Consider the following 20,915-nt stretch of genomic DNA (forward strand, 5'->3'; position numbering starts at 1 on the left):
TTCTATAAATCGTTTTTATGTCAGAGCAACGGCATTAGATAGCTAACATCCATACCTACAACTTTTGTGTTTACACCTATGACCAATTCCGTACCAATCAATACTAGTTTTCATATCAAAATTCGGGGCAGAGATGAAAATAATCAGAAAAATCAACTTATATTATTCAAACTTCACATTCATTCAAAATCATCACAATCAACAACAACAACTCAACATAATTCATACCCAATTCATAATATGACATTAACAACAACAATCATCAACAACCACAACTCATAATCATGAATCCAACCACAAATCAACAACATAACATGAATCATTAACTGAGCATAATTTATCAATTAAATTGCAATTCAAAACCCTATCTTCTTTTCAAACCCTAACTTCTCTAATCGTCAAAATAAAACAACAACAAACATGTTAAACCCTATTTCAGAACCATATACTTATGATTAAAGAAGGTTAGTCCCACCCTTACCTTAGATTGATTAGCAGCAAGGTCTACAGATTTCTCCTTCTCTGACTCTTCTCTTCTCATCTCTTCTCTCTAAACCTTGTTTTCTCCAAATCCTTGTTTTTGCATATATTCATCTTTCAACCTAATCTTTCCTCTATTTATATTACAAATTACTCTTCTTAAATCTGATTAGGCCCAATAACTCTCTTCTTTCTATTTCAGCCCCCAAATCTACTTATTCTAATAATTATATTTCTCCACTAAATATATTTTTCCACTAAATATATTCTAATAAATAATAAAATAAAGGCACTCAATAAAATATCAACATATCACATGACTCTATCTCAAGAAAAATAATTAATTAAATAAATATAGGCTACTAATATATATATCAACACATAACAGAAATATCACTTATCAAATAAGTTAATTAAATTATAAAAAGACTATAAACTCAATCAAATAAATAAATAATAAAATATGGCGTTACACCTAGTGTTACAATATCAGTGATCGTAGCTACTACATGCTTATTCAACTACTAATAGCAGAATTAAACGGAGGGCATCTCCTCGTCTCCTCTTTCTAAAACAGCCCATAGCTACTCCTTGTCAACCTGAGTATCTGTACTCAAGGTACAGCCACCATACAGAAAACAATACAACAAAATAAGGGGTAAGAAATCGTGTCATAACATAATAATAGGGAAAAGCACGCATATTAAACAAATATCAAAATACTATAATCTCCACCATATCTTCACTCTCAACAGTTATTATGCATAATCTCTTCTTTCACAGATCACTGCAACACATCATTTTCACACTTACAACCACCAAACACAAAACATCATCATATATATGCATATGGACTCTCCTATCGACCTATATGAATGTGGTACCACTCCTACTCATCATTTTGTCAGAGTTATGTTACTGGACTTTTCTCATCATAGTTTGCCAGAGATAAGTTACTGGACTTCTCCATCAGTCATGCACTCCATCAGTCTTAGACTCTATATGAATGCATACAAATAAATTCGACAAGTAACACAAGTATACACATATTCAAATAATTCACAAATTAAAGCAAGACTCTCACTAAAATGCACGACTCTAATGCAAGCACACAAATCATCAACATACTCATCATCATCAACATATATTACTCTCGTCATCACGGTATATATATATATATATATATATATATATATATATATATATATATATATCACTCTCATAATCATTATATACATCACTCTCATCATCATCAAAGATAAGTGTCGCGTCATTTTTTGGAGATCAAAGCTATTTAATTAGTGTTTGACTCACTAATTTATTTCACAACTGAACATTTAATTTTTTAAGGAATTGGGGAAAAAAGTTCAAACTACCCCATATTTGAAGAGATTAAGGGTTCGGGGGTTGGTTACATAAAGGGAAGGTATTAACACCCTTTATGTTCGTAGTACTCTACGAGAACCTTTTGACTTTATTTAACTTTTTGTGCTTAAACTTGCTTGCTTTTAAAGGAATGAAAATAGAATTGAAATGATGAGTTAAAAGGAAAAAGAAAATTGATTTTAATTGATTTGGAAGGACAAGTCCTTTGCCTACGTACCCGTGAGGGATCAAAACCACGTAGTTCATGGTTGAAATTGACGTTTGATTGGTTTTGAAAAAATTTTAAAATAAAAAGCCAAGTGGCAAATGAGTATTTGTTTGTATTTTTTAATATTAAAAGGAAAAAAGACTCAAAATATGATTAAATAGATTAAAGTTTGGTTAAGAAAGAAAATAACAAAAACGATCACTTGATTGAAAATCAAGGTTTATTGTGAAAATATTTTTGTGATTTTTGTTATTTGAATGTTTTTGTTGTTTTGGAATAATAAATGAAAATTAAACTAACGGAGCAATAAAATTAAAAACGAGTGGATTTTTGTAGTGACGTTGGATCACCACAAATCCCTAATCTAATTTTTGTATATTTTTTGATATATATAAAGCGGTAAAGAAATAAAAGACACATACACACACACACACACACACACACACACACACACACACTCACTTTTTCTCATTTATATTTACATTGGACCTAAATACATTCTAATTGCTAGAAAATAAATGACAATAATTAAAATGCTAAATAGAAATAAAAAAAATGCTAAAAAGAAATAAAATCCAAGAAAATAAAAGAAAATAAAAGGAAAGGACAACCGAAGGGATAAAATTACCGAAGGGACAAAATTCCGAAGGGACTTTTCCGAAGGTACAGAAAAAGAGGGAGAAGAAAAGAATAGCTCGTCAACACAAGCTAAATGAGGGAGAAGAGAGAAAAGTTCTTTGACAACTCAATAGAACTTTTGTGTGTTTTGAAGTGAAGAATGAGGGCTCTATTTATAGGTGAGTAGGTTGATGAGAATGGAAAAATGGTTTAATGGTTTTCGATGAGGAATTGAATGAGATTGATAGTTTTGGAATGTGAAAGTTGACATGAGGAATCTTGGCCATGAATGGTGGCACGGCTGAGAAAGAAAATTCTTTTGGACCCTAGACAAATTATTTTTAGACCTATTAGATGCTTGACTAATTAAAATAAAAAAAATAACCTAAAAAGAAAAGTGGACATAAAATAAAATAAAAAAATGGTAAAATAAAAGATGGAAATAATAAAAAAAAACTAAAGATAAAAATAAAATAAAATAAAATAAAAACTAATAATAATAAAAATAAAATAAAAGAGAGAAGATAGTCTGATATCGGAACAAAAATGAGGAATTTTAAAATACCCTTCTGCCAAAATTTTCTTTGAAAAGTCAGAGACTATTCAGGGTCAAACGGCGTATGAATGTAGGGTCTTAGGTCAAAAATTGGGGTATGACAGACTCCCCTATTTAAGTTTCTTCGTCTGGAGACTTGAAGATGAAATCTTTGATTTGACGGGCCGAAGAGACTTAAATACAAAGTACACCAATTTTGGACCTAAGATGATATGAAATGCTTGTGAAATGCTCGTGATGCAATTATGAATGCAGGATGACAAAAATGACTTGACTGGGAATAGAAACAGCAACGGGATACCCAAATTCTTGGAAGAATGGGATCCGACTCCGCTGAGGGGTAATGCTGTTTCACTGGGGAAAGATTGTCTACCACCGTATTGGGTTGGAACGACAGCTTAATGAAGACAATACTTTTTAGCGACACCTCTTGACCAGACACACTGGGGATGACACTTTTTGATAAGACAAGAATTTTGCAAGCTATCTGCTTGGCTTATGAAGGTTTGCCGGAATTCACCAGGCTTTATAAAAGATTTCGCCAGAATCCACTGGCTTTGTAAAGATTTCGCCAGAATCCAATGGGCTTTGTAAAAATGTGCGGGAATCCACCGGGCTTTGTAAAAGTATGCCGGAATTCACCGGGCTTTATAAAAGTTTTGCGAGAATCCACACAGCTTGGTAAAAATTTGCGAGAATCCACTCAGCTTTGATAAAAGTTTTGCGAGAATCCACTCGGCTTTTGATAAAAGGTTTGCGAGAATCCACTCGGCTTTTGATGAAAGGTTTGCGAGTGTAACGCCCTCCTTTTTATTTAATTATTTTTATTAAGTTAGAGTCTATTTATGTGATTTATTTATTTATATGAGGTGTTAGTATTTTATTATGTGGCATTATTCTATTATTTATTAGAATATGAGAATTATTAGAGTAAGTAGATTTGGAGGTAGTTTTGAGATTAGATGTCTTTTTATGATTTAGTCGATTTATTTTGATGAGTGATGTTTTGTTATGTTATATGTTGGTATTTACTAGAATAATATATATTTGTTATTTGTTAGAGATATATTTGTTATTTGGTGTAGAAATATATTTGTTATTTGTTAGAGATATATTTGTTATTTGGTGTAGAAATATATTTGTTATTTGTTAGAGATATATTTGTTATTTGGTGTAGAAATATATTTGTTATTTGTGAGAGATATATTTAATTTAGAAATAAATAAGATTATGAGGATTATTAGTGTGAGTGGAATTGGGGGTTAGAATAGAAAGAAGAATAAGTTGTTGGGCCAAAATAGATTTAGGAAGAGCGTTTAGTATTATAAATAGAGAAACTTAGGTTAGAAAGATTTTACCGGAAACCGCTTTTTGGAAAAGAGGAGAACAAGAAAGAAGAGAAGAGAAGAGAAAAGTCAAGAGAAGAGGAGAAGACCTTAGGAAAAAAGAACGCTGCCGCTGATTCATGAATTAATCTAAGGTGAGGGTGAGACTATCTTGCATTAATATTAAGTTGTTAAATCATTAGATTGCATCTAACAAGTTGGGAAAAGTTTGTTAGAATTTGAGAATTAGGGTTTTGAGAGAGATTTGATGATTAGATGATGAAAACTTGTTGAATTGATGTAGAAATTGTATACAATCCTTAGATAACCCATAGGATGATTATTGGATGTAGTTTTGAGGTTAAAACCATGGAATTGAATGAGATGTTGGTGAGTTTAAGAATTAGGGTTTAATAATTGTAATAGGTTGTTAATAGATTTGAGAACCCTTTGAATTTGCATACAGTAAGTTGATGAATACTTAGTGTTCTAATGATAGGGCAATCATAGGGTAAAGATTAGGGTCAAGTTTGGAGAGTATTGGATCGAATAAGAAGTGGAAAAGATTTCCCCAAAGCAAAATCGCAGCTGAACTGCGATTTTGTTGTCAATGTACAAAACGCGTTTTTATTGTCTCAGTTTGACAAGTTTAAGTTCCGAACTGGGTTTAGGTGTAAACACGAAAGTTGTAGGTATAGATGTTAGCTTTCTAATGCCGTTGGTCTCACGTCAATAGGATTTATAAAACTTGAGTTATGGTCAAATTACTGCACGTAGGTCACAGTGAATTTTTATGGACTTTCAGTACAACTTTTCCGAATTTAAAATAAAAACTGGTATTGATCGGTACAGAATTGGTCTTAGGAGTAAACATGAAAGTTTTAGATAATTTCGTTAGCTTTCTAGTGGCTTTGGTTTGAAGTGAAAATGATGTTTGGTCTGTGAGTTATGATGAAAATACTACAGGGAGGTCTTAGCAAAATTGTACGGTGATAGCATTCTCTGTTTCATGTTTTTGCGTTTTGTTCATATGTTTCTGTTTTGAATTGATCTTTGTTGTAAGAATAAGAGTTGTTGATATTTGTGATATCTTTCCAATAGTTTTGGTTTGACATGAAAATATGTTGTGGATAATTTATTATGTTTTTACAAAGATACATAATGAATTATTGTTGATGTTTAAATACGATGTTATATGAAGTTGTTTATGATTGATGAATATGATGTTTTAAGATGTTGTTTATTATCATTTGATATTGTTATATTATGATATGACATGAATTATTTATGTGATCCATATGTTGTCAAGATGTTAAGATGTTAAGACGTTAAGATGATAAGAGTTGTTAAGGCGTCAAGTCGTTATGAAGTCATCAAGTTATTAAGATGTTATGTTGTCAAGATATCAAGATGTTAGGATGTCATAGATTTTCATGAAGTTGTCTAAGTTGTAGGAAGTTGAGTCCATTGCATACTCATTAAAGTTGGGGGCTTTAGGCCCGGCAGCCTTGTGCTCATTAAAGTTGGGGGTTTTAGGCCCGGCAGCTTTGTGCTCATTAAAGTTGGGGGCTTTAGGCCCGGCAGCCTTTGTGCTCAAACTACGTTGGGGGCTTTAAGCCCGGCAGCTTTATGCTCACATGTTGAAGAGCCTAATTACGCTCATTTATGTTGTTGAATGGTACCACATGCATTTGCATATCAAGAAGTTTTAAGATGATTTAAGATGTGAAGTTGTCGAGTTGTCAAGTTGTTAAGTTGTCAAGATGCTAAGATGATTTGAGATGTTAAGAGTTACATAGTCGAGTTGAGTCGCATTGTCGAGTTAAGTGAGGTTTGTTTATGAAGTTGATTATGAACTTGATTATGAAGTTGCTTTCGATAAATGCTATGTTTTGATAATGATACTTATGTGAATTATATGATGATGCTTACGATTATATTTGGTGTTAGATATCAATGCTTATGATCATGATTTAAGATAAGATATTTTATGAATAATAATTGAGATTACTTGATGAAGTATATGACTAATGTAGGAAGGATAATGACACTAGTTAAGGAAGTTTAAGTTATTAGATATGATTAATGAATTATAAGATGTTTAAGTTGTTGAATGTACTTTATATGATTTATATGCTTAATATTATTGTTTGAGAAATCTCACCCCTCTGGTTGGAAATGTTGCTCTTCGTATGGGTAACTTGCAGGTAACAAGGATTAGTTGCGGTCGTGAGTGGACTCCTCACAAGTGTGTCTTAGGTGCTCTGATACGTAACGAGATGGGATTATGTCTTTACTTTCTGTTCCTTATGTATTACTTTATGAATCTTTCAAGAATTGATGTTGAACTAAGTTTTATGAAATTTTATATTGAGGCCCTTGTGCCAAAGATTATTTAAGTTGTCAAACTATTCCGCTGCGAAGTTATAAAGATTATGTTGTTATATTTTTGAAGGATAAATTATTATTCCATTTACGTTTTTTAAGAAATGTGACATTCCGTTTTATGATGAAAAACTCTGATTTTATTTGAGAAATTTTTACGTTGGGAAAACGGGGTGTTACAGCGAGAATCCATTCGGCTTTGATAAAAGGTTTGCGAGAATCCATTCGGCTTTGATCAAAGGTTTGCGAGAATCCACTCAGCTTTTGATAAAAGGTTTGCGAGAATCCACTCGGCTTTTGATGAAAGGTTTGCGAGAATCCACCCAGCTTTTGATGAATTTGATAAAAACTTTTGCGAGAATCCACTCGGCTTTGATAAAAGGTTTGCGAGAATCCACTCGGCTTTATAAAAGGTTTGCGAGAATCCACTCTGCTTTTGATAAAAGGTTTGCGAGAAACCACTCGGCTTTTGATGAAAGGTTTGCTAGAATCCACCCGGATTTTGATAAAATGTTTGCGAGAATCCACTTGGCTTTTGATAAAGGTTTCATAAGAGTTCGCCAGAAGGCTTCATAAAAAGTTTGCCGAAATCCACCAGGCTTTGTAAGAGTTCGCCAGAATCCACTGGGCTTCATAAGAGTTCGCCAGCATCCACTGAGCTTATAATGACTGACATCTCTGGACCAGACACACTGGGGATGACACTTGTGAGTAAGAACTAAAACAGAAGAATGCAACCTCTGGGTGACTGATGCAACCATGTGTGAATTGATGTTGCACATATGTTGTGTGTGCATGAATGTATGAATACATGAAAGTATTAATGTATGAATGTATGTATGAATGAATGAATATATGAATGTAACTTGTACGACTGTATAAACTGGATATGATAAGTGACTCGATGAAATGAGACGCAACAGGTAAAATGGGAGGCGGACTGACATCGCAGTACAAACACTCGACAAACTTCCTTGGAGATGAAATTATTGTGAACAAATCAAGCCTGTTGACGGGGTAAAGTCAGGCACAAGGTAGCAGCTGATGCTCATGGGGATAAAGCCCATTGTTGACCAAAAAGTCTGGAAGAAGTCGCCATTTGTAAACCGGCACAAAGTGTTCTTCCACTAGTATGCTTCAACAATCATTTTTTTTTTAAAATCCCTAACTTTTGCCTGGACCGCCCTTTCGGGTTTTCAGTCCACCGAGAATATATTCCTTTTTTATGCCCCTAATTTTTGCCTGGACCGCCCTTTCGGGTTTTCAGTCCACCGAGACGCTCTCTATTGCCTAATCCGCCTTTTCAAGATTTCAACTTAGCGAGCTTTGATGAATTTTTTTTTTTTGTATATTTTTTTTGCATTCTTGTACTGTGACAACATCTTGCTCAAGGCAGAAGTCCTCTCCATAATGCTTAGCCATGTTTCTCTTTCGGGCTGTAACCGTTCTCGAGGCGGATTTTGACGTACGCATCATCTACTCGAGAGTTCAAAGAGAGTGTGTTTGTTGTTTACACTTTTCAAAAAGATGTAAAAAAAGTTTTGTATTTTGAAAGAAAAATTTGCCTCAAGTATTGCCATCAAAAATAGAAGAAATTTTGCAAATAGAATAAATGAGAGTTCCAAATAATTGGGCACATGCTCAAATTTATGAATTGAGTGGTGACCTGCCAATGGCACAGCTCCACGGATCTTTGCAAAAGTTGGAAAATGGAAATTATATGGGAAGGTACATTGAACACAATAACCGTTATTCTCCCTGACAACTTTGAACTGCCCCTGTTCCGAGTCTTTGATCTGCAGATGCTTCGAATTGGAGGTCTTCTGATAGCTGGATGCCTCAAGTGGATTGTGTTTGACTTGATGCAGTTACTTTGTCTTTTGATCCTTAACTTTTGCATAGATCGCCCTTTTCGGGTTTCAACCTATTAGGATAATCATTTTTGTTCATGTCTCTAATTTTTGCCTGGACCACCCTTTTGGGTTTTCAGTCCACCGAGACGTTCATTTTTGCCTAAGCCGCTTTTTAGATTTGTGGCTTATCGAGCTTTTATTTTTGACAAAGTATTGCTTGACTGCACCAGTATTCATAGGACGTGCGGGTTTGTCACCATCCATAGTCGTAAGAATCATTACACATGGGTCTTCATAGTTAGGCGTCCACTTGCCTCTGAAGTCTGGTTGAACAAATAGTACCTTTTGGGTACAAAGTCTCCTTCTTGAAATTCACGGGGACGAACCTTCTTGTTGGAAGCTTGTTTCATCTTCTCTTGATGTAGTTGTACAAGGTCGTCATGCATTTAAGTTCAATTAAGCTTGTATCTCAGCAGAACTCCTATTGACGGGACTTCGACCTCCACGGGAAGCATGACCTCCACGTCTTATACTGAGGGATGAAGGGGGTTGCCCCTGTTGAAGTTTGTACTAAAGTACAATACTCATGAAGTTCAGATGGTAGCATGTCGTGCTAGTCTTTGTAAATAAAAGCCATCTTCTAGACGATCTTCTTGATATTTTTGTTTGCAGCTTTGACGGCTAAGATGCCCCCGTATGCGAGAGATCTTGTCGGGAGTCTCTTCATTCTCCTCTTCTTCATCCTCGGACAAAGGGAACTTAAAGTCAGAAGAGAGTATAAGGGTAATGTGTTCAACGGGCTTATTAATGTATGATTTGATTTTTAATTTTGACAAGTACAAGTTATGATTATGCAGATATTTGAGAATGATTAAAAGTTTTTTGTTTTTTGTATTACCATTTTTCCAGAAAAAAGTACAAAATAAAAACAAAATCGGGATCAAAACGACCTTTTCATTAATGATGGAAAACACATGAAGCAAAAAGCCCTACACAAGTTCACTTTCGTCTCGGGCGAGACGAAAGGATTTTTTGAAAAGCAGTAAACAACAAACACGGGCATTATTTGAACAGATAAGTAGTAGAAGGAACATTAAAAACGACCCAATTGCGGCTATCCACTACATGTGTCACAACACTAGGTAATATAAACTGGCAGTAGAGTAACTTGTACGTCCGAATTCAATTTTCGAAAAGCAAGATATTGGCTTCAATTGGCTTCTGGACTTCAATCTTCATAGAGAAACAATGCTCGATGTCATGGCCGGGTGCTCCTTGATGGAAGGCATAGGAGAGGTCAGATTGATACCAAACCGGCAACTCGTTAGGCACCCGAGGAGGCGTTCTAGTTTGGACAAGGTTCTGTTGGAGCAATATGGGAAGCAGCTCCACATATGTCATTGGGATTGGGTCAAACTGCATCCTGTTGTCGAGGCTGCTGTTGATGTTGGCGTTCGGGCCTTTAATGGAACTGCGACTGATTCTGCGAAGCTACCAGTGAAACCAACTGGGTACTCAGTCTCTCTAACTCGACCTGGAGTGTTGTGATCTGTTGTTCAAACTGATATGTCCTCTCTTTTTGTTTGCACGAGTGTTGTAGGTGCGAGTTGGCTTTGGACCAATTTTGGAACGGGTTGACCTTTATTGAGAAAAACAATGTGTGAGACACGGACTTAAAACTATGAATGCAAAATGATGCATGATGCGTATGCAAAAATGGACAATTTTTATTTTATCGAAGGATTTGTCAAATTAATTGTAAACATCATAAGGAATATTGTTTCACTTGATAATTGAAAATATTACGAACAATTCCTTTTTAAGAACAAAAGCAAAGCCAAGGAAAAAGTCCCTAACAAAGCTAAGGTCTAATTAAGACTTTTGAAGATGTGTTTATTGTGTCCCACTTTAAGAGGGACATACGTTTGATATTTACAAAACGACTTATCTAAGTCCTTTTATGTTTTAATGAGAAGAAAGTTTTTTTTTTTTATGTATGAATGCATGTTTGCATGATTTATGTTACACAAACGGTGAAAACATGGTGAGCTTAAAGTCCATGATGTTGGAGCTTAGGGGTAACAACGCCATTTGGTAAGGACTATGGTTTCACATGTACCTGTATCACGGGTTCAACCAAGTTCCTAAAGTTGTCAACCACTTCCAAATTTTATCGGGTTACGGGACTACTCCCGTTCCAATATCATTAGTAAGAATGTCTCGTTTGAGTGTCGTATCACGTATCAACTAAATCAAGACTACTCTTGATTAGCCACCACACTACGTCGTAAAAAGCCAAGATGGGTTAAAGGTAACTCAAGGTCCTCAACTTCGACGGTCACTTAAAAATAATAATGCCAACACGAATACTCATGCCAACATAAATTACTTCCAAGATCCCTCCATTGAGCGGGGTTATACCACATGAACCAAAACACGAGACTTTACTCTCGGAATGGCACTTTGGTTATACCATCATCCTATCTTATATTTCCCTCAAGATCGGTGTAGGACTTATCTCACCACTCTCGTAAAAAGAATGAAGAAAGAAGAAGGAAGAAAACATATATACACGTATTTCCATCTTTTTTTTTAAGCAAGTTATAGCACAAAATTTAAATAAAGCCAAGTTAGGCTCAACCCTCTTAGGGGATATCCCCAGTGAAGTCGCCATTTTTGTTGCGTCATTTTTTGGAGATCAAAGCTATTTAATTAGCGTTTGACTCACTAATTTATTTCACAACTGAACATTTAATTTTTTTAACGAAAAGGGGAAAAAAGTTCAAACTACCCCATATTTAAAGAGATTAAGGGTTCGGGGGTTGGTTACATAAAGGGAAGGTATTAACACCCTTTATGTTCGTAGTACTCTACGAGAACCTCTTGACTTTATTTAACTTTTTGTGCTTAATCTTGCTTGCTTTTAAAGGAATGAAAATAGAATTGAAATGATGAGTTAAAAGGAAAAAGAAAATTGATTTTAATTGATTTGGAAGGACAAGTTGTTTGCCTACGTACCCGTGAGGGATCAAAACCACGTAGTTCATGGTTGAAATTGACGTTTGATTGGTTTTGTGTTTTTTTTATTAGTTTTGAAAAAGTTTTAATATAAAAAGTCAAGTGGCAAATGAGTATTTGTTTGTATTTTTTAATATTAAAAGGAAAAAAGACTCAACATATGATTAAATAGATTAAAGTTTGATTAAGAAAGAAAATAAAAAAACGATCCCTTGATTGAATATCAAGGTTTATTGTGAAAATATTTTTTTGATTTTTGTTATTTGAATGTTTTTGTTGTTTTGGAATAATAAATAAAAATTAAACTAACGGAGCAATAAAATTAAAAACGAGTTGATTTTTGTAGTGACGTTGGATCACCACAAAATCTCTAATCTAATTTTTTTGTATTTTTTTATGTACATTAAGCGGTAAAGAAGTAAAAGACACACACACACACACACACACACACACACACACACACTTTTTCTCATTTATATTTACATTGGACCTAATTACATTCTAATTGCTAGAAAATAAATGACAATAATTAAAATGCTAAATAGAAATAAAAAAATGCTAAAAAGAAATAAAATGCAAGAAAATAAAAGAAAATAAAAGGAAGGGACAACCGAAGGGACAAAATTACCGAAGGGACAAAATTCCAAAGGGACTTTTTCAAGGGACAGAAAAAGAGGGAGAAGAAAAGAATAGCTCGTCAAGACAAGCTAAATGAGGGAAAAGAGAGAAAAGTTCTTTGACAACTCAAGAGAACTTTTGTGTGTTTTGAAGTGAGGAATGAGGGCTCTATTTATAGGTGAGGAGGTTGATGAGAATGGAAAAATGGTTTAATGGTTTTTGATGGGGAATTGAATGAGATTGATGGTTTTGGAATGTGAAAGTTGACATGAGGAATCTTGGCCATGAATGGTGGCGCGGATGAGAAAGAAAATTCTTTTGGACCCCGGACAAATTATTTTTAGACCTATTGGGCGCTTGACTAATTAAAATAAAAAAGAAAATAACCTAAAAATAAAAGTGGACATAAAATAAAATAAAAAATGGTATAATAAAAGATGGAAATAATAAAAAAAACTAAAGATAAAAATAAAATAAAATAAAAACTAATAATAATAAAAATAAAATAAAAGAGAGAAGAGAGTCCGATATTAGAACAAAAATGAGGAATTTTAAAATACCCTTCTGCCGAAATTTTCTTTGAAAAGTCAGAGACTATTCAAGGTCAAACGGCGTATGAATGTAGGGTCTTAGGTCAAAAATTGGGGTATGACAATAAGCATCATCACTCTCATCATCATAATGATATAGTTATTGTCATCCTCATCATCACTAAAATATAAACATTATCATCGTCATCTTCATCGTAAATTAATCATTATCACTCTCATCGCAATTATTATATATATATATATATATTCAATATCAATCATCGACACTTTTTGTCATAGCTATAGGATTCCTCATCATTACTCTCTATCAACCGTTTATATCACCACTTATTCTCTTCATTAATCCAACCTTTACACATGACTCATTTCTACATTCAACATCCCTCTATTTTATTTTATTTTATTATTCATTTTATGGGGACACTCTATTCTCTCATTTATTCTAGGCTCTCTATAAACTTTATCTCTGATATCATATCTTATTCCCGATCCCTAGTCTCAAAATGTTTTCTTACTCATTATCATTTCATACAACTTACCCTCTCTACATAACTAGGTTCTTCCTCACCATTGCCATTAACTCTTTCATACTTATTCTCCTCAATAAAACTGTTTTATATCTTATTACTTTGTTCTGATGTTCGTAGTCATCTATTCATCATCCATTCCCCTAATCTTAACTTCATTCTAATTTAAATTTACTATCTCACCTTATCATTAATTTCAACTTCAACATCTTTCCCCACTAAGACTTACGTTATAATTCAAGGTTTCGTTCTCTCGATACTAGTCGTTATTATTATCACCAACCATTATAACTATTACCTCTTATCCTCTTTCCTATTAATCTTGCCCTCTTCTAATCGATCTCCATTTTAGTCATCGTTATCATCATTCCTATTATCTTTCAATTACCTAATATACAACTCCTTATCTTCCCATACATTTCGTCTTAACGACCCTCTCATCGTTTACAATCATCTACATTAGACTACTATATTCCCTAATCATTTTTACACCTTATACGCTACTATCTAACATTCATCTTAAGTTCTTTAACTACCTTGTATCTTTTACTCTTTCACTTAACGGTATTCCTAAACTCATTATTGGTTTAAGGATATTATGTATAACCTCATCAGTTACTTGGAAAAGCACCTACTTCATATCCCCTTTTACTATATCGTATGTTTTTAGACTCACCACGTACCCACACTATTTGCTCTACTAAATTCTCGTCTTTTAAACCTTAGTTAACTGAATATCTTTCTCACTTTTATTATCACTACCGACCTTACCCAATATTTTACTCCTACTAGCAACATAACCCACTTCATCATTTACTCATCACCTTAAACAAGATACGTCATCAACATTACTCGTCATTCACAAACATCATTTATTACATCATTCATCATCGCCATTCAACAATTATCATATCAACATAGACCTTCATCATACGACAACAACCTCTCATCATAAAACAACATTTCACACAAGCATATGTACACATCACATTCCTTTGTTATTCATTACTACATTTGGAATCTACTCTCGTCATTTGTTCTCTTCATCACTACATCTTTCATTCTAATAGTATACCTCATTCACCATTATAATTTAAGTTTTTACCCATATACTGATATTTCTTGCAGCGTCATCCATATTATCTTTCACTTCCTATTTCCAAGTCATCTTGACATTCTTAGTTTTCTCATAGACTATTATCTCCGGTTCATATTTAAGCTTGTTATTATCTTGAGGTATTCACCTCTACTTATGCTTGAACACACTCCCTCATCTATATATGTAATATAGGGCTCCTTACATTTACTTTACACACTAATGGATTTTCTTCAAAATCACTATTACTTTTATAGATGTTGAAGAGTCCACTAAAAGGATTGTACTAAAATTTCATTAACAACGCATCATGACCCAGGTGCGGTGCTTAAATCATAACTCAAGTTCTAGAGGGACTAATTTATTCCATCCAATGGGAAATGAAAGCTAAAACCTTTATCTACATCTTTCATGAATAAACCTAAATCCAATTCGGTACATAGAAGGATGGAAAGATTGGTTTCCTTGAACCTAGGTGGATTGCATGACCATGCTGACTCCTGTGTAGTATTTTGATCATAACTCACGTTGTGGATGTCTTATGGAGGTGAGACCAAAGCTGTTGGAAAGATAACATCCATACCTACAACTTTCTTAAAGACATCTAGGCTCAATTCAGTATAGAAAAGGGTCCACAAGGCACAAAAACGCAACACTCACAGTTCTGACAGTACAAAAACAAAGGCACAACAAAATAGTCACCCATGAGGGGCTGCCTTGCTGTTCCCAGGCGCTGGCAAGCTGCGCCCTGGCGTGGGCAGGCAGTAGCCGGTGACCTGTGCTGCAGCTTTCACTACAAGAAAAACTGCATTTTGCGACATTTAAAAACGCTGATTGCGACTGTTAGAAGGGTCGCAAATGTACATTTGCGACTGTTCCCCAACAGTCACATTTGTTGGGGTCGCAACAGTCATTTGCGACCCTTCCTAGAACAGCCACTCCAACTGCCGCAACAGGTGCTGCGACCCTTCACCAACAGTCGCAAATGTTAAGTTTTTTTAAAAAAAAGGGGCTTGCGACCCTTCACCAACAGTCGCAAATGTTAAGTTTTTTTAAAAAAAAATAAAATTGAATGGGGCAGTTTTTGTTGCCAATTTAAATAAATATATTATTAAATACTTAAAATACAAAAATATATAACTAAAATTAATAATCTACATGAACTGACATCAAACAATAATAACGACAATACTAGAATTAATAATCAAAGGTTTCTACATATAATTTGACAGAGTTTCCCCTAAACTACAGAAGTTTCAAAATATCATGAACCTGTACATAATCTACTCAAACAGTTCAGGCCAACCAGGTCCGGATTAAGCATCAAGAGCAAAGTTGTTTTGGAACAATATATCTAGTTTTGCAACAGAGCCATTAAATATTAGCATATATTACAACCCCAAAAGACATAATCACATGTAAACGTGACGACAAAGCATGCTTTCCAAAACACACCGGAACCTCACCAAATATGAACAACTATGCTCTAGTAGATGTGCTCGGTTCTGCACGTGCTAGTGGATCTGAAACATAGTAGAGAGAGACGATGTGAGTCACCAGTGAGTAGATAACGAGTAATATAACAAGCAGGACATAGTAGTATCAATGAAACATCAACAATAACATAAAAGATTGTTGAATAAACTATATAGACTATTTATATACATACATATAAACTCTCCGTCGGTAATTAATAATAACAACGATATAAGCTATATGTCTATAAGTTTCAATAGTCGGCTCCCCGCCTTAGGCTCCCTGCCTTTAATTAATAATAACAGTAGGCTCCCCCCCGCCTCTATATGTGTTAATTATAGGCTCCCCGCCTGTAAATAGTGACGATAGGCTCCCCGTCAAAGTGGCTCCCCTCCGGTAAAATTACTATTAATAATAATTAATACTAATAATAAGCTTTCAGCTTCAAGTACGTTAATAGTGTACCAATGTTATTATCTACAGATACTACAACTACCATGTTCTGATGACATTCTTCAAAAACAATCCAAACCCAACATTGTTCCAACAATTTAAACTCCCAAAAGTATCCAACGAAATTCATGCATTTGACTTTACTAAACCCCAAATTCAAAGTAATTACCATACCCTTCTAAAGAATCAATGAATGAGACAGTGTAAATTGATAGATAGAAAGAAGCTTAAAGTGATAACATAGGACTAGTTATAGTCCCCATAATTAACTCACAAGTTTTCTAAGTTGCTGAGAAGTGGATTGAGAACTGATGCTGGTCAATCAGATTCACCGTATCAACACAAATCCTTGTTCTCCCTCTTCTATCCTTAGTATCCCAAAGTAACCCAATTCAGCCATCTATTCCTTATTGCATGTTACACTACCCAGCAATAAACTTGATCTACACCTCTAATTTCATGAAATCTCTAGCTAATACATTCAATTTAGACATTGATTTTGAATTGATGACTCACTCTCCAGCTCCCTTCGTTTCCCTTTCTAACTCCCTCGTACCCTTCTCTTTTTCCCCCTTCTATTCTCTTATTTTATTTTTTTATTTTTTTCTTAATGGCTTTTCAGCAACTAATTGGGTTTTGAGCTTCTTTTGAAAGCTTCCCTTTTCTTCCTCTATATAAAAGTGATAATGCCTATATAAACTCTTATATTATATAATAAATTAGAGCATGTATATATATATATATATTAATATATATATATATATATATATATATATATATATATATATATAGTATAACTTGCCTCTAATATTAGTTACTTGCATTAAAAAGAGCCATTCAAACACAGAATGAGACAATATTAAAACTATTAATACTAGAAACTTTTGTCACCTTAATTAACTTATCATCTCCACAAGTTACAACGCATAGCTGGTTTTTTTAAATGAAAAGGCCAAGTCATTAACACCACCATCATGAGCATCAATCTGTAATAATGAAACAAAGACATTATTAATCAAGAGTTAAAAAAATTAAAATTGTATTAGATTCATCTAAAAAAATTAATTTCAAAATACCTCCAAATGCTCTTGTAGGCCATTATGAACTTGATGGGTATATAAATGAATCAAATGTTTTGCAAAAGCAACACCTGAAAAGAAAATAAAATATCATAAAGCATTAATCAAGCAACATCGGAAAAAAATTACAATATTTACCAATAAAACACGCATCCGGGCACCATGATACACGATTGATGGATATCCACGATTCTTTCAAATTCAAAGCCTGTTCAAAAGATCATTTTACTAAACTCCACCATAACATAAAGGATCATTTTAATGCCATAGCAGTGCATTCATCACTCATATACACTTGAAAGCATCTATTTTATTATAGTACTAAATTAAAGGTTCTTAAAGAGTTGAATAATTGAATATAAACCTGAAATTTGACCGAACAATTGGAAATATTCCATATTTTGAAAGGCTTTGATATCAGCCTCTCTCGTAACCTTGCTTCCCAAAGTGAAATTTCTCCATTTTCACTACCAACTGTTTCAATTAAACTTAATAGGTTAGTAAAATAACTAATCAAGTTTCTGGTGTAACACAAACAAGACATGTTATTTATTTTAATTTACCAGCAAGGATAGAATGAATTGATGGATGAAACTCCATATTTGTTACAGTTGATCCTTGATGTAACTTGCAAACAATAGTTGTAGGAAGTTCATCAAACAACTGAGGCACTGGTTGAGATGTAAAGGTATATGCAACTTTCACAGCCTGTAAAGAGTTGTCAATATAGCAATGCTATTACAAATAAAAAGAAAAGAAAATATGAAAAACTAATATTCAAGTACCACTTCAACAGATTGTGAAGGACCGGGCAATGAGGAAGCTGCGAGCGCAGCAAGTGATTGAGAAGATGACGAAGGATTTCCATTCCCCATCCATGCTGCTACAGCATTAGCACTAGGAGCAGCAGGGACTGGTGGAAATGGCTGTACAAAATTAAGTAATAATAAGTGGAAATGCAGCAATCCAATGTATATAAACAACCGAAAATAACAATTTTATCAATGAACATGAAAATAAATACAAAAACCAAGTTCATACTGCAATTTCAGCAGGAAGCGCAGCTAAGGTAGGCGTGCAATGTCCATTTCTAGGTGAAATTGAAATCCCATAGAATATGGATCCTTCCTTTAATATTAATGCAGATGTCCTTATAACTGCAGTCATGCTATCAAGACCAAAAGGAAACTTAAGAAACCAGTCCCATGGTAACTAATGTTTTTTTTTTTCAATCTTGTTTTAATAAAATCCTAACCAAACACACTGTAAACATAAAACCAATTTGAATAAGTAAAAGGTCATGTGTAGCATGTAATTATCTCGATAGCAAGGAATCATTAAGCACTTAAAAACCAAAGGTAGTAATTTGTCTAAAATACAATCATGTACCAGCAATTTCCCGTGTCACTAAGAATTAAACACTCTCAAGTGAACAGCCCCAAACAAAATTAAAAAAACTTAATCCTTCATGAGGCAAAGAACACAACAGAATTTAACAATAAATGGCAAGACCCAAAAATATAAATAAAAGTAATGTACGTATGAACTAGATGGTATTTAATATCTTCAAACCTTGCCAGGACAACCAACAATGTCTTAGAATAATGGCTATTGCACAAATAAGCAAAAACAAGTAAGAAAAACCCAAACTAGAGCATTATTAATCAGAGAATCAATGAGTAAAATCATAGAGGGACACCGGACACACTATTAATAATTTGCGAAAAATGACATAAATCAATGTAATCATATGTATCGTGTCATGTCGGACACGATACATATCTGACACCGAGACTCACCTAATTAGATAATTATATGTGCATCATAGAGTAAAGCATACAAAAGGGTCAACAAAAATCCCCTTTCTATTTAAGTAATGTCCTGATTCTTTCCATACCAAAAACAAAGTTGAAATAAATAAATTTTACCTTGAAAATGTAAAGTAGGACAGCTGAATAACTACAAAAGACGGCAAAACCCGCGAATGAAACCCATTTGCACAGAACAGAGATCGCAAAGCTGAAACAAGAAATTACAAAGTTAAAAAAGTCAAGAAATTAACAAGAAAATCACTCAAATCAAAAGAAATTAAGAAACTAACCAGAAGTTCGGCTACTAGGAGTGATATTCGAGGGTAAAACGAACGGATAGGTAGTGATATACGAGGATTGTGACAGTGATTGAGAGTGAGATTGTGGGAACTGAGATGAACGCTTGAAGTTCTGCGAATGGCTGGTGGTGAAACGAACGAACGATTGAAGTTCTGCGATTGAGTGATATTGCTGAAATGAGATTGTGGGAACTGAGATTCTGCGATTGAGTGAGATTGGAACTGAGATGAACGAACGATTGAGTGTGGGTGGTGAGATCGACAGAAAAGATGGTGAATAGCTCGGTGATGAGCGATGGTGAAAGTGAGATTGAGGGTGAGAGATTGGGAGAAAGTGAGAATGAGGGAGAGATTGGAATAAAATTGAGATCTAGGGTTTTGAGTTGTGGGAGTGAGATGCGGTAGTGAAACATTTGAGCAAAAATGATTTTTTTTTTGTTTTTGAGGAGGAGCCAAAATTTCTTTTGGGAAATAGATAACACGCGTTGAAAATTTTAGATTAAAATATGCGGCTGTTGACCACAAAGGTCGCAACAACCGTCGCAAATGTGCACTTTGCGACATTTTTGAACCAAGGGTCGCGGAGGAAATGTCGCAAAATGCTAAATTTCTTGTAGTGTTTGTACAGTTCTGGGTTTGCCGTTTCGTTCGTAAAATCTCAACTGTTAACCCGATTTCAATTCTGTTTTCACATACACGTTCTACTCAATTAATCCTATCATAATTTTATGAAAAATCATATTTTTACATCCCAAAAAAAAGCTTATCCCAGAATCACTTATTTCCCAAAAACACTCAAAATCACTTCTACTCAAAATCTCAATTTTCTCTCAACGATTTCTCATATTTCAACATCGCCTTCTTAATTCCTTCGTCAACAATCTCTAATCACAATCTAATATCATATTAATAACAACTTACCCTAACCTCTTTACAGCCCCACAAATAAAAGAAAAAGATAAACCATAGAGATGAATAGATTATCCCCCTTACCTCGAATCTGTAGAAACCTTCGGTTTGGCTCGATGTTGTTGCACTAGGGTTCCAATTCTCTCCATCTACCTCTCTTCCACCTTTTCTCTGATCAGCAAAACTGATTTCTAATCTCTAATATTCCAATTTATATATGGGCTCACTAATCGTTATAATTGCCTTTATTTCCTATGCACTACTCTT

The 20,915-nt window shown here is 34.2% G+C and overlaps 1 protein-coding gene and 1 long non-coding RNA gene across 2 annotated transcripts; both read right to left on the reverse strand.

The window, feature by feature from the left end:
* Window positions 1–912: 912 nt before the first annotated feature.
* Window positions 913–20,815, reverse strand: LOC146914513 (uncharacterized). The gene is made up of 2 exons (XR_015014061.1): window positions 20,733–20,815; window positions 913–1,087 (listed from the first exon to the last, which is right to left on the reverse strand). It is a non-coding gene; the product is annotated as an uncharacterized LOC146914513 (long non-coding RNA).
* On the reverse strand, window positions 15,791–20,124 carry LOC146914514 (protein TPR1-like). Its single transcript, XM_085717362.1, has 10 exons — window positions 19,731–20,124; window positions 19,558–19,648; window positions 18,671–18,797; window positions 18,415–18,555; window positions 18,193–18,337; window positions 17,994–18,103; window positions 17,768–17,837; window positions 17,627–17,700; window positions 17,442–17,536; window positions 15,791–16,144 (listed from the first exon to the last, which is right to left on the reverse strand). Exons 3-9 carry the CDS (start codon window positions 18,794–18,796, stop codon window positions 17,468–17,470), a joined length of 735 nt encoding a protein of 244 aa, XP_085573488.1. The 5' UTR covers window position 18,797; window positions 19,558–19,648; window positions 19,731–20,124; the 3' UTR covers window positions 15,791–16,144; window positions 17,442–17,467.
* Window positions 20,816–20,915: the final 100 nt, after the last annotated feature.

Source organism: Medicago sativa, chromosome 6 (genome assembly GCF_051527215.1).
Source record: "Medicago sativa cultivar Bolivia chromosome 6, Bolivia_mono, whole genome shotgun sequence".
In the NCBI taxonomy this organism is placed as follows: Eukaryota; Viridiplantae; Streptophyta; class Magnoliopsida; order Fabales; family Fabaceae; genus Medicago; species Medicago sativa.